The sequence below is a fragment of the Ylistrum balloti genome, unplaced genomic scaffold (assembly GCF_031769215.1).
Source record: "Ylistrum balloti isolate Yb309-2 unplaced genomic scaffold, AGI_CSIRO_Ybal_v1 Utg369656, whole genome shotgun sequence".
Taxonomy (NCBI): Eukaryota; Metazoa; Mollusca; class Bivalvia; order Pectinida; family Pectinidae; genus Ylistrum; species Ylistrum balloti.
In genome coordinates, this window is record NW_026781909.1 from 106,450 (window position 1) to 121,872 (window position 15,423).

Below are 15,423 nucleotides of genomic sequence, written 5' to 3' on the forward strand. Positions count from 1 at the left end.
AGTTTGCGAGGTTTGTCTTTACTATGCATGGCTTAACTCCGATAAAATTCGTTTTGGAATACTTATTGAGGTTTTTTGTCTCTATTCAAAGCATACAAGATCCTAAAGTGACTGATGCTTAATTTTGCACATATTTGATACAGCTGTACATCATGTAGTGTCGTTTATTGTTAAATCCGAATGAATCCACCAGTCAATTCATATAAGAAGGAGAATTACATACTTTATGCAAAAATACCTAATATTGCCAGAACACCACCAATGTCAATAAAAGTTCTAATTTCATTTTCCTAGAAACAACGGATTTCGAAATTGGCGATAAAGAAACCATGTGTACGACGTCCTCCTTTGATAACAAACACCGGGACGTATCTCGATACAAACTGAACAAAAGTAATCTACTGCAGGGACAGCGTGCCCGTGTCCCAGTGCACGACATCATTCAACTGAAGGAGGGTGACCACATAGCATTCCAACGACCTTGTGTAATATGGCACCACTGTATAGTAATCCATGTCGACACAAACAAAAACATTATGATCGTGATCCACTGGCAGATTGAAAACGGCTCGATAAGTATCCGAGAAGAGGAAGTGGACATGCCTATGGAGTACGGAAATCTTTACAAGATTGAATACCCTCCACATGTCACCTTATCCAATCCTCCATATATCGTGATTGCCAGAGCCAAGTTAAGACTGGGGGAAACAGGTTACAATATAATCAATGACAATTGTGAATCATTTGCTACATTTTGTAAAACTGGTAGCCCTATAAGTTATCAGTTCCGTTGGCTGGTCTGTATGGTATTGGAATGTTGGATACTACTCTTTGTGATGTCATTCATGGTCGAAATTACTTGTTTTTGTACATTAACTAATATTTCCGCAAATGCTGAAGAAAGTTTGGTAACAACAGCTATGACTGTCATTATAGGTCTTAAGCTTGGTTTGGATCAAGTGAAGGCTTGCATGGAGCTTCGAAATGGTAGTCTGTCCTGTAACGAGTATGCACAAATTGTTATCCAAAACATCGTTACAACAATCTCCTTGAAAGTCGGACTAGCTGCTAATGTATCTTTTTCCGTCACCGGGCAATTGGACCAACGTCGCTTCTGTGCAAAAAGCGGTCCGATGTTTGAACCCATCGTGGGAATGGTTGTGGGAATATTGATTGGAAGCTTAATCGGAAGGGCAATAACCAAACGCTTTAAGACGGATGGAAAAGTGGTAGGCAAAATTAACGATCTGGTCCGAGGGGATCACGTTGTCTTTGAAAGGTCTGTTTTACGTCGACGTTGCCACGGTATTCTAACTGAGCACGACAGTGAGTCGAAAATCAAAGTGAAATGGAACGAAAACAAATGTGAATTTGGTGAATGGCTGCCTTTTGAAAAACTGCGATATGTTGTAATTCACAAGGAGGCAGAATGTCAGACTTGCAAAACGTTTACACACTTGCGTAAAAAGGGTGACTTTTCATAAACATCCGAACTGTTGCATGAAGCGTGAAATCAGTGACATATGACATTATATTTATGTGTGAGAGGGTAGGTCTGTGTGTATTCAGTCATAATGATTGTAAGTTGTAAGTTTAGTAAACTGTTGCTAAGCTCGCTAGATATATTATTCGTACTCACTATAGGTTCTCTAAAATTCACATTGTCGTCGGGTATAGGAAATCATTAATTGTATTATTAGAATATATCTTCGTATGGACTATGCTCCCTAAGACATCATTCCAATATCACCAACAAACAAATGTCATAAAACTCAGGGCACCTGCCCCGATAACATTATGGTAATCTTACTGTCTATTTAGCTGTATACAGGTTGCGGTATCGGACACACTTCCAGCTGTATACCATCTAACTATTGGGACCTTGTACAGTGAAAAGAAGACGTGTCGTCTGCATGAATTGGTGCAAAAAGGGAAAGACTAAGGAAGGGAAGCGATAAGATAGCAGAATAAGATATACAGAAGTTTTAAACTAAGCTGTCGACATGTTAGTTTTTTTCTTTATTTTGAGTGTGTTTCTTTTTAGTTAAGGTGATACGAATTACAGACCAATGTACCTATTCGAAATCACCCTTGAAGCCAAATATTTTTCTTATTACTGACATATGATGCTGCTGAAATCTTACCCTTATTTACAATTTTGCTCATGTATAACAATGAACACAGCGCAGTAATTTATAGCGCGTGACGCTGGTATTTTATTCAAGGCATTGACAAGGAGGAGGTCATGTACTCACAACAATGATCATCCCTGTAAAATACAATATTAAACAACATTTAACATGACCAATCACAACATTGGCCATGTATAAATAAGTATAAAATAAGTATGCAATGGACAAAATATGTTAAGGGTCATACATTATTACAATCTTATATCTTAATTTCAATATCTTTTCCTTTTTCGTTCATTATGTATAAGCAACTATGCGATATAGTTGATACATATTGTCATCCTGCCTGTAACGACTTTGCTCCCGATAAGTAATAGTGTTGATTTATTATGGTCACATCTTCAACGGAATAATATATCAACAGATATGAGATATCATGCCGTTATTTGTAACGCCATGTGCAATTGACATATATAACAATATGTATATTTCCTTCAGCACACGTCAAGAAAACGCCTAGGTAAATTTATTGTTAATACGTCACTCGGAGTTTAGTTATCAATTTAGATGCAAAGAAGATGTTACCTTGTCCATTTTTGGTCAAATAGATACCTCTAGTTTTGCTCTGACTAATGAAAAGGTTTCTGCTTCTATGAGATATCAATCCTGTCTTTGGTCTTGTTTAAAATATAAGCAGTTTCGGAGGCGTATCGGATTCAAGTAACATTAAACAGATGGGACAAAAGTTTACCTAGTCAGATAGGAGAAACTACGCATAACTACGCATGACTTTCTGTGTTTTACATATAACAGGAGTAACTGAATATCTAGATAAATCAAATTAAAAAAAAAAACCGTTTTCTGTGTTTGAAAAGAAAGTTGTTGATAATCAATTCCTACATCAGTTTGTATTCAGTATTTTGATACATTTGATAATGAATGTGTGGTGACTCTATCTATATATGACATATATGAAGCAATAATGTATAAAATAAATAGTCCAATTTCGAAGACAATCAGCTCGTTTATATTATAGATATATAAATGTTTGTTAAATTTCATCTGTTATTTTGAAAACGTTGGCACTTTCCTAAACAAATAATGTTATTGGAGAAAATGAATAGCAATGTTAAGACATAAGATTTTAACATTTTGAAATGTATATGAAAGTTACAATTAAAATGTATGCAGAGATGTCATTACTACCGTGACACATGAACACTTGACCTAGATATACATACATCATTGGTTAAATAATGCTGCAAATATAAAGTGTCGGTATGTTATAACAGACTTTATTATGTACACCAGCTAATCAAACCGAAACCGAAACAAATCAAAGAAACAATTAAAGTGTTCAGTACATCTACACTTCTTAATACTTTAATGGGGAAATAAAACGCTGCTGCAGTTTCATCTCTCTGAATCCCGATGATATTTGTGAATTTGCACGGCATGAATTTTGCAAATTAAAAAAATATATAAACCCAGGTTTAGAATAGATAAATTTGAATTATTACTGTTTGATTTTCGAGTAATCTGACTCTTTACAGAAATAACTGTATTAAATGTATACCGAAAAGTTTAATTTCTAATGTTGACGTGTTTTTCATTTTCAATTTTAAATTAGTATCTAAGCTTGAAGAAAAGGGATAATTTTTCCCGTTGCTTTTACTAAGATTATTTGAATCATTATGGAGTTGATTCGATAGGAGTTTTAATGCGGCTATATACTATAAATAGAATCAAGAATTATGTAAATGAGTATAAATTAGAATCATTGATGGATGTAAATTTGAAGGCATATAAGAAAAAACGCAACAAAAACTAAATAGAGTTTGGACCTCTGAAAAGTTTGACTGGAAACTTGAAAATATAGACAGCGAGTAAGTAGAATTACTGTGGGCGGAAACAATTGCCAGTAAACAGACCGGAAAGTGAACAAACCTAAAACTTCTAATCAAGAGAAATATTGTACATACACACGTGTCTGGAAGTAGTGACTCACTAACGACGATGTTAGTTATTAAAACTAACATGAATCATTAATTGAAGTAATACCAAAAATATGGAATGAGGAAATTTTATCACATTTTAATCGATATATTAACATTTGTATTTTATATGTTGGGTTGTTAGTATATCATGAAGTGATAGTAAGAATAATACATTCAGTAGTGGTTGTCTACTGCCTTAAAAACTAATCACGTGGCATTACCAGTGATGCAACATGTTTCAACAGGGTCTAGTTTAGCATCGAAAGCTAACACAAATTTGATATGATTTCATAAATAATTGAATGAAACAATTATTTCTGTTCTAATTCAGAGAATATTATTTAGACTTAGATCTCGATAATAAAAACACTCCTTTAAAAGTTTTTTTTCGTATCGTCAGTATTAGTTGTTATATCACATTAAATAATGTTGAAATAAAACCAATCCCCTGCTCTCGCTCAGGTATGGAAAAATGTGCCATAAAATTAAGACAAATTGGTACGTTTGGAAAGCAAATCATTGGTATTTAGAAAGAAAAAATAAAACAAAAATGAAAATAATCTCCTGCGTTTATAGAAAAAAACTTCGTTTATCGAAAAGATTAAAGAAAGAGTGTCTCATAGTTGTAATATTACCCTTGTTAGTTTCTAGGCGTTGGGCTTTAACTGAACGTTATGATCATCCTAAAGTGAAGGAAAATTGTAGTTCCTTATAATATTGCTTTTAATTGGATAGTTAAACGATACTCTAGGATATGAATGAGTCCATTTAAGAAGAGCGAAATTTCTTTTATTTATATATTAAATCACAATAGTCTAACTCAATCTACCAATGGTAAGAGTATGAATCCTTGTTAGTCGAACTTCCAAATATCTAGGTGGAAATATTACAATTTGTTGAATGATAAAATTTATCTCCTTAAAATGTTTTTTATCATGAGCATCGTTATGAGAAAGTCTAATAGAGACACCTTATTATAGTTTAATAAATGAGATTGATTTGATGCTGCAGTGACATTTCGCGTTAGTCGTTGTTAAAAATGTTTAAGTGTTAAAAATCGAACTAACTTATTATCTCCTATCACTTAGTGCATGGTTGTATCTTCCAGTACTGAACTCAAGGAACTAAAGGAAATACATATTTGATACCGTACAATCGATGGCGTGTTCGGCAATATGTATGGCCAAATTTGTAAATTTACAGGAAACCAATGGAAAATCCCCAAGAAAATACCAATGTGTCAACACAATCATAATCAAAATTCAAACGAATATGGAAAAACAAAAGATTTACACGAAGACTCCTGAAAAAGTACGGAGATTATAAGACCAGTTGTTCCGAATAGGTAAACATCTTCAGTTTCATCGACGACACCAGCCACATAAACTAGGTCAATTCAAGTATGTAATATCACGTTCACAAATGAAATCACGCAAAAATACAAAATCAATTTGTTTTTCTTTTCTATGTGATAAGTTTTCTTTCAAATACGAAAATCGAATAAAAATATCGAATAACAACAAAGCACACATTTTGAATTATTGCAAAAATGTGAAATGATTTCTTACAAACCTGTGAATGCTAGCTTGGGAACCATTAACATTTTATTGCCATAGATATTGATGTTTTAATGCAGTAGCTTCTGCCATTATTCCGTTAATCGAAAATATGAATCCGTGTGACAATAAGGTATCTGTTTATATTTCTGATGAATTTTATTAATTCAAAATTTGTGAAATAATACTTTTTCTTTATATGTGTGGTGTGCCGGTGACTCAAACGTTTAAAAAGATATAACATGATATTAATTAAATTGGAAACAAAAGTTGTTTAAAATGCAGGAAAATCATTTACATAGAGACCGATGAAAACTTGCAAAAGCAAAACTGTCTACCTATGATCTTTAATCCACATTTCACTGAATTTTCAAAATGCAATGTCGTTGAAAAATTTCTCACAACCTCCACAAAATCAGAGAAGATGTTTAAACGTAGAAAAAACGTCACTTTTTGCTGGTAACGTGCACACACAATTAACAAACACCATTGAGGCCAATTAGAAAATACAAGACATGGGACAAGGTTACCAAAAATACAATGATATTATACAAAAGACACACAAGTAAAAGAACCTTTCAATACAAGTTTAGATTTAGATACAAGAGATTAAAATGAATAGCACTGCATCATACAGCTGTTTCGTCCTTCTATGACTCGTCAGTGATGCTACATCATACAGCTGTTTCGTTCTTCTAGGACTCGTCAGTGATGCTACATCATACAGCTGTTTCGTTCTTCTAGGACTCGTCAGCGATGCTACATCATACAGTTGTTTCGTTCTTCTAGGACTCGTCAGTGATGCTACATCATACAGCTGTTTCGTTCTTTTAGGACTCGTCACTGATGCTAAAGGTCTAAATTTTGAAACCTGGAAGGTGACTAAGGAAAATCCAAAGCGATATTGAAAATGTTAAAATCTAAATGGGAAGGTGCACTCCCACAACATTTCAATAAATTTTGTAAAATTCAGAAATCGGGTAACTTCAAAAGAACGTCAAGTACATGTGTGTAATCTGAACCTTAAAACTCACTGCGTGAAAATGAAGGTAGACAAATTATAAAAATTCAAGGTCATAAAGTTAACACTAAAATAATCTAAACCCAATTTATGTTATTTCATTATGAACAAGAAATAGATAACATTAACCATCTTCATTTTTTAGTGAACGATGCGGCGTGAAATATAAGATATAATTAACGGCCTTTAATAAATAGAAGAATTACTAACATTCCTTCAAAGTTATTGGCTCGGCTAGAATTATTAAACATCACAACCATTAAAAGATACATTAGTATGCTAAGGTTAGTACCGAATAGAATGGAAGGTTCGAGGAATGTGAAAACAGTATATAGTTTCCTTCCTTTATCAGGAATGTTCATATTGTCTATGCATCACCGTCTCAATTATGATTACGGAATGACCACAACATTATTTCAATTATTCCCGTTGACTCGTGCAACAAAAAAACGTATTGGAGTCATCGAAACTGAACAGGTTAATAGGTTTCTATAAACTTTTCCCGTCATTATTCCCACTTCTGTGCTTGACAGGTAAAGGGTGCGTGCGAGTTATACGTTGTTATGGTGATGGTGGTGATGATGAATATGGTCGTTATTATTACTGCTATGAGAATCTAATTTCGCCATCCTGTCGGTGAGAGTGTATCCATTCTCTCGCGGTTTTCGCACCAGATGACATGAACAACAATATAAATGGACAAAAGTCTCTCGGAACTTTGTACTCATCGAACAATACAATATAAAATTAACTGCGTTATTTACAAGTGCAACAATATCCATGACGTCACCCAAGGGAATATAAACTGTGTCAAAGAAATTTTCTACGCATGCGCTACAAACTATTAGAACTCCCTGGGGAAGTTCTGTAACTAGGAACAATACAATCACTGCCACTAACATCTTAGTGGTTCTGGAATGTTCGGAAAGACGTAGAGAACTGGCACCAGATATTTGGAGAACTTTTCTTCGTTGTTTAAGTTTTACATGAATGTTATAGATAAGCAGGGAACCAAAAATAGACATTAATAGACAAGGAATTAGCTTTGCTGTGAAGGCATACATCCAAACATTCACTAGGACAAGGATTTCGGTATCATTTTTGCCAAGTTTCAAATCTCTTAGAACATATATCGTCTCATTTTCATTCGGTAGCGTATCCTGTAGAAGTTCGTTGCTCATGTAATTAGGTATTAGGATGATAGCACTAGCAATGTAAGCAATTAAAATCATCACATTTGATTGGTTAATCCTCTTGAGCCGTGCTGCATTTGCTTTTGTTGGTGACCTAATATGGAGATACCTCACAATAGCCAATAATACACACATCCATATCGACACTGTGTGGGTGGTGGCTGTTAAATTTATATGGAATATCATAAACGTCATCCAGGCTTTGCTATTCTTTGCAGCCGATTTACTTCCAGATGGATGGATACAATAAAAATGGAATGCAAACGGAACGTAGGATATCATCGTACTTATATCTGAAACTGCTAACCACGTCAAGATCTGATTTACCGGAGTGCGCATGTGCCTTCTTGTCAGGACCGATATGTTGAAAATGTTTGTGACAATTCCAAACACACAAACACATATGCTGACATAGCCATGGAAAGATGCGTAGCCCTTGGCAAAGGTAAAGAGCTCTTTCCCCATTACCGTCTGATTCTCCCTCATGGTTGTGTATTCGCAATAGGCATTGGCCGCCGAGAACCTGCAATGGACATTATCACATATGAGACAATGTAATGTAGAAATTTGAAAAACAATTAATGCTGATACACTTTTATTTATCATTGTTAAGAATAGTTCGTCTTTTGATGATGGTGTTTTGAAACTGTGTACATCCTTGAATAACTATTCGAATAAAGTGCAATGTTAGAATCATTGTTTTATTTATCTGAGGAATAATGTAACGGAGTATCACAAATTTGTAATCTTGTTTGTAGTAGGAAAAACTCAAGTCTTATTCTTTACTCAGAATGCGAGAATGAGTTCACATAGTCAGTTTTTATCTTTTAGAGCGGTAAAACACGGAAATTAGAATCCTAACCCATTTCGATATCTATGAAGCAACATCTCTATGTCACAGTGCCCGACTTAATGAAGTAATCACTGGAGTATGTCATATGAATGTATTCCAAATGTATATTACAAAATTAGCTTGATTCATTTCTGTTGTATTATAAGGAAAACACCAGTCGTAAGCTAATGACACAACGTACATGCATTATTTGTATATATGATCGGATGTTGAATATGTTTACATGACACAAATGAGATGAATTTAAAAGTCAATACAAGTACATAATTTCAATATTAAAAATATATATCATTTGGTATCTATCAACATTTTTACGAAATACTGTTCCCTTGAAACAACTTAATAAACTTATGACCAGGGTAAATCATACAGATCAAAGACGGATGAAAATTGTCGATTCTGTTGTCATTGAATATAAAGCTTGTCTTATACAAGGACAACAAGTTCAGCTATTTACTAGACACTTAGAATCGATTACAATTAGAATAACATATGAATATATTTGTACGATGTTGATATCGGTTTTCGTAACATGAGATATAGAAAGATAAAGGCAATAAGAGTTACATAAAGATAATAAAAACAATTGATGATAAAATGAGAAACAAGTTTATTTTCCGTTTTTAGTATTGTTTCAACACATGTACATCTTCGATTTTGTGTTTGCCTCCTCATATCAACGATTGCCATATGAAGACCGTCGAAGGATAATGGGGCCATTGACGGACGCTTTTACAGTGTCATCATACTGAAATGTCAAAACAAGGACAAGGTAAACCTCGCCCGGTCGCGTTAAAGAACTGAATCTACTTACAAATTATGTGTAAAAAACAAGGAAATACTAACATGATAATGAACTTTCATTATAACTGAAGCTAGATAAAATATAGAAAACAAACAGACATATTTCACATTTTTATCTTACCCAACATCAGGTGTAAAATGTGTGCCACAATAATACGGACGCTTCTGTTTAAACTTTTGAGATTCGTTGTGTCTTTTAAGTCGTAACTGACGAAAAAAGTCCAGCTAAATGTTTCAATGGCTCCTATGATTGATTTGTAAACGAATCTAACTATGACATTTCTGTTGTAGGACAGGAATTGAAGTTGTGAATCGTCAGCTACAACATTACAAGGCTTGGGAATGCGGCAGGGGACTTTCAGATGTGTGCTTTTCCTAAGCGGGACAAGGTGATGTGATACTTTGAAGTTACATTTTTGTATATGGAAACTTCCGCTCTATGATTGTTTTCATTTTATTGCATAATACTGCAGATGTTGCCTTGTATCGATTATTATCGATGGGTGGTTTATGTATCGTCCGTTAGTTGATGTATTGTATATATGTAACAATTCCGTAGTTCTGATTATAGTTTCTAACAGCGTATTTGTGATCTTAATTGAAAATATTGAGAAATGAAATAGATTATGGACGGATGAGGAACGGAGTAGTACATAATGGTGCATTTCATGTTGAAAGTGATCATTGAAGTTCATTTGCATTCGCGGTCGTCATAGTGATCGCATTGAGACGCAGTCTATTTCTTTGTGTGATATGAAGTTGGACGTGTTTGATGCTCTTTAATTTGCGCGTTTATTCCGTTGTTATATACCTTGTTCTCATTTGAGAACGTGACATTACTTACTTGTAATGACCAAGTTTACATGGCAGGTGTCGTCGATGAAGCAGAAGACTCTTACTCTTCCGGAGCATATGGTCTAATTATCATTTTACTTTTTAAGTAGTCTCAACACAAAAATTGTATAAGGTTACATTTCATGAAGGTGATCGTTGGGGTGATTTCGCCTTGTTTGAAACGTCTTATGAGCTTGATTACTTTACAAAAATAAGCCTTTCAGTACATTTCTTTCATGACATCACTGAAAGGGCCTTTTGGTACGGTAATGTATACCCTTAAGTCTGAAACCACTCAGTAACATGGTAGGTCATCATTCAATATTACTTCTCGGATGAGACGTTACTTACAGGAATCAATTATCATCCTCCAACAGACAGTCTGATGCTACATACACTTTAATTAACCAAAGGGATGGATATGTAACGATTGCTGTTTCCTGCGAGTAATTTCAATTTCAATTTGAGTGTACAAAACTGGTCAATATCTTGCTGAACCCCACTTGAGACCATTGCCAATCGATGTGGCCTTTACTTACCATTACGCATAAATGACTTCAAAACCTCTTCAGGACTAAAGATTCCAAATTTTCTAGAAAAGATTGTTTGGTTCTTATTCAATTTCGTGTGGTGAGGTATTTACATTGGCCATCTATCAACGACGCTGCTTTATTCATTGACCAGTCCAGACGTATCATCGCAAAACCAACCACAGACACTTTTCTATTTTCAGGAAATCTAGAATACCATTTACAATTAAGCAAGATAAATGCTGGTTTAAATTGTTCTGTTCGGTTTCGTTACAACCTAAAATAACCTCACACATGGTATCATACGAATTTTGTGGTGTGAAGCAAAACGCATATTTTCTTTCTGGAAAAAGATTATATTTTCTCTTTTGATTTTATTCCTAAGGATACTATATTTTTACAAATCATGCCATCGTTGACCACAAAGTGCAGTGCATGTCCTTGAAAATAATTTTTACATTTGTTTGCTTAAGTACAGGGATAAACTGATATATTGAAATAATCTGCAAGTCATTGAACGAACTGGACTGCAGTCAATATTTTTTGCAAAAGTAACGAAAGCGAAAGTGATGAAACATGAAAATGCATGTAACTTAATACAACATTGTCATCAACCTTACTACATGGGCAATTAAATCACATCTGGTTCCTCTGTATTTTAAAATCACAATGCTTTTGCAGCTTTTCAATGTTTCAAGTGTTCCCATTTTCTTCATTGTGTAAGATTCTCAAACTGATATCAATGATACTGCCCAAAATGCAGGTTTTGTATATTGAAATGATAAAAGTATTTTCTGAATATAATTACAGTCTATATAATTGCCAGATGACCTTCTAGGAAATCTTCTACGGAAGTGCCATATTAATTCACATTATATTGCGATTATCTGAAGTATTTGTATTCAGTGATAGATATGCTTAAGACAATAACTATAACGCATATATGTAAAAAGAATCAAGAAAATACCAGCATGGCAACATAATTATAAGTCAAACTCAATTTCCATAAAACTAAGACAAAATAGGAACAAATGAAAATTTACATAGAAACAAGGAGAACAAGACAAGGTATTCCGGAAGAGTAAGCGTCTTCTGCTTTCATTGACGACATCCGCTATGTAAATCTCAGTCAATCCAAGGAAGTTATGTCACATGCTAATATTAGAACAAGGTATACAACAACGAAACTAACAGGCAAACTAACGAGTAACAAATACGTCCAGCTTCATGCCGCATAACGAAATAGAATATTTCTCCATGAGATCACTTTGGCGACCATATATATAACTCTATCGGAAATCGACTAAATCCGGGAAACTGAATATGACGAACCATAGGAGTGATATTTTATTTGCTTTTCTATCTATTTTGTTACTCCAAGAACTTTCACCATCACCATGGCAACAAATGACGGTAGAGAACAATGGTGTGCTGAAGATTGTCGGATCCTGTCAACTCAACAGGATATTTGATCGAACTGCATTTCTATTACTTACGTCTATTTAATAGATATACAATTTACATAAATATATCAAAACGTGCATTAAGAAAAATCCTATATACAAATGACATGTCTGAGAATCATTGTCCGTCAAAACTAATGCTAATGCTTGATTGTCCTTACAATTGTTACAACAATGGACTTTTTATGAGTACATGAATGAGCAGCAGACCAGTGAGAAAAGTTGTCTATCATGCCTGCTAGTTACCGTCTACTACTTATTATCTATTGTCTACTTGTTGCGCGTTTTTTCCGGTCAAATGCCCACTGTTTCCTGTCTACTGAGTGCTGTATACAGTTGGTTACAGTTCGGTGCTAACTGTTATCTGAGTGAGTACTAACCACTGTTACAAGTAAATAACACTTAAAAACGTGATTAGTTGAACATGATCAGTGTTAAGTTTGGGTTTGATAAATATTTAATATAAATAGTGGTACGTAAGTCAAATGGTGGTTTTTTCTTTCCAAATCGCAAGTGTTACTCTGGTGTATGCAGCTAAACTTATAATTCACCTTCAAATAAATTACTGTCTGTAGTTTAAGTACGCGTACAACTATTCCTCTCAATAGTCATCTTAAGAAAGATGTAGATGGAAGTGGACTTTACAAATAGTACGAGATGGCTGTATACACTTAGTACGAGATGGATGTAACCTTGCGAAATAGTCAGAGATGGACCAAGACTTGATAAGTAACCAAAGAAAGATGAAGTCTTGACCAATATTCAGAGATAGATGTAGACGACTTGGCAAGTATTTAGAGATGGATTTAGACTCGATCACTACTAAGAGATGACTTTAGACTTAATTATAGCCAGAGATGACTTGAGATTTGATTAATAGGCAGAGATGGATTGCTTATCAGAAACAGAAGTAGACTTTATCAATCGTCAGAGGCAATTGGAAATTGCATATAAGTATTGCGGTATGGTCAGACAAGCACTGTAAAAACACCCAAGGGAATAACACCTTGCATTAGAATTTTGAATTAGATACAGAAACGACGAATAATGAATTAATATAACTGCCCCATTTAGCAGTTTTGTCCCTCTAGGGTTCGTCAGTGCTAGGAGTTGATTTAAGAGAATCAAAATCGATTGATGGCGTCTAAAGTGATGTAGTGATATAGCGCAGAAAGTGTACTTTCGTCAAAATTAAAGAAAATAAACTCTTACTTTCAATATTTGATGAAAGAAATGATGAATGTTTCCCTGATCTATAACTTAACAATTTGAATTGGAACTCCAGACTAACGAGTTGCCAATAGACATTTTCCAGGACAGTTAGAATTAACCACAACACCAAAGCTAGTCACATGAAAGGAATTAAAGTATCTAAACGAACTCTCAAAATATGTAAGAAATATAGAATTTTCAAAAGAATGAAGATATAAAAAAGGACAAATTTCAAGTTCATGTGATAAACGATATACATACATGAAAAAGTTTAACGATGTGGTGTTTTTGACCATATCAAGTAAAAATAAAACATAATAAAACAAAAATATAAAAATGCGTTGCGTGTATGGTTGGGTCAATGTATATCAGTTACACTATTACATTTGTTGGTAGAAATCTCAATATGTGTCTTTCAACGTCTAAGTGTGTGATGTTTCATTTATACGTAACCATGAAGACAGTAACATTTTAAATAAAAACGAAATTTTGCAGTACTTGAAAGTAAAAGACAAAACAAAATTGCCCGGAAAAATGGCAGATACATACCGTTGCTGACAGGTTATAAGTGGCATGGCGACTATTCCTATCTGTTTACAAATCGATAACAAATTTCTCCAGCGAAACAACTTCGCAGTTTCCGCAAAAAAACGTATATTTCGTTAATCCATTAAAGGTAATCACAGTTTTAGCAGCTTTTCACCTTAGTACATTCAGCGTCGACGCACATTGATCCAAATTTACAACATCAAATAACTACAGGATGTGATTGAATTAATATTGTTTATATCTCTTGATATGTAATTGAACATCTTCAAACGACAGGTCGTTTGATTTTGTCTTCTTTTTGAGGATTCTTTTTACATATTGCTTGATGTTATTTCGAGTGTCATGCTATTCCAATTTCAATTACTGTCCATTCCTAACATATGTTCCGGCGCACTGGAGAGCAAACAAACGTGTCACAGATTCTATCAGCTTAAATAGAATGAAATACAGTAAAGTCTTATTTATATAACTGATAAAATCACAATAGCACAGTCCATTTCCCAGGTTTTATGTTATTACACGTACGAAACGTCACAAAACAGTTGTCAGATTCCATCTGAATAAGCGGTTTCACATAAGCAATGTACGATATGCAAGTTAAATGTCTACATGATGTCGTTGACAATCAACGTCACTCTGGATAGCCATTTCCTAAAAAATCCCATGTTGTTCTCTGTTATCATTGTTATGGTTAATCAAACCAAGATAATCTTAATTCATAACATGCGGGTGAGGTTGTTCTTCACATGCCTTAGCGGATTAAAACCCTATCAAACAAATATCACTGCTTCGTAAGTGGACGTTACGCGAAGAGTGGCCAGAGGTTGTCCGTGAATGTGGCATTCTTACAACAAAACACGAGTGATTACATGAGAAGGACATGACATGTAATGGACGTCTACAGCGATATGTAGTTAGATATGACCAATTAGCAGAGCAAGAGCAATGAGATCGATATTCATTATAATTGTTTTGTCTAAATTGAGGGATTGTGCCCATACATGATGCAGACTGAATTCTATGGGGAAAGTAGTTTCCGCCAAGGCGTCACTTTGTAAAAGCATAATTCATACGAATCTGATGGCTTCCGACACGACGTGGCTCCCATCCAAGTTTTACTGTCCCCTGCGTGTCAACTTGTTAGTAGTTATAGAACAAATGTCGTGTACATGGTATATCGTTAAAGTGAAACCATCACGAACATATATCGTATTGTTTTCTCTCTATATACCATATCTAAATCCTGATAATGCTTTGCCAAACGGAAGTCATCACAGCA

The 15,423-nt window shown here is 34.4% G+C and overlaps 1 protein-coding gene across 1 annotated transcript; it reads right to left on the bottom strand.

Annotated features, from left to right (window-relative positions):
• Positions 1 to 7,257: 7,257 nt before the first annotated feature.
• On the bottom strand, positions 7,258 to 14,170 carry LOC132557775 (G-protein coupled receptor dmsr-1-like). Its single transcript, XM_060222304.1, has 2 exons — positions 14,145 to 14,170; positions 7,258 to 8,422 (listed from the first exon to the last, which is right to left on the bottom strand). Exons 1-2 carry the CDS (start codon positions 14,168 to 14,170, stop codon positions 7,258 to 7,260), a joined length of 1,191 nt encoding a protein of 396 aa, XP_060078287.1.
• Positions 14,171 to 15,423: the final 1,253 nt, after the last annotated feature.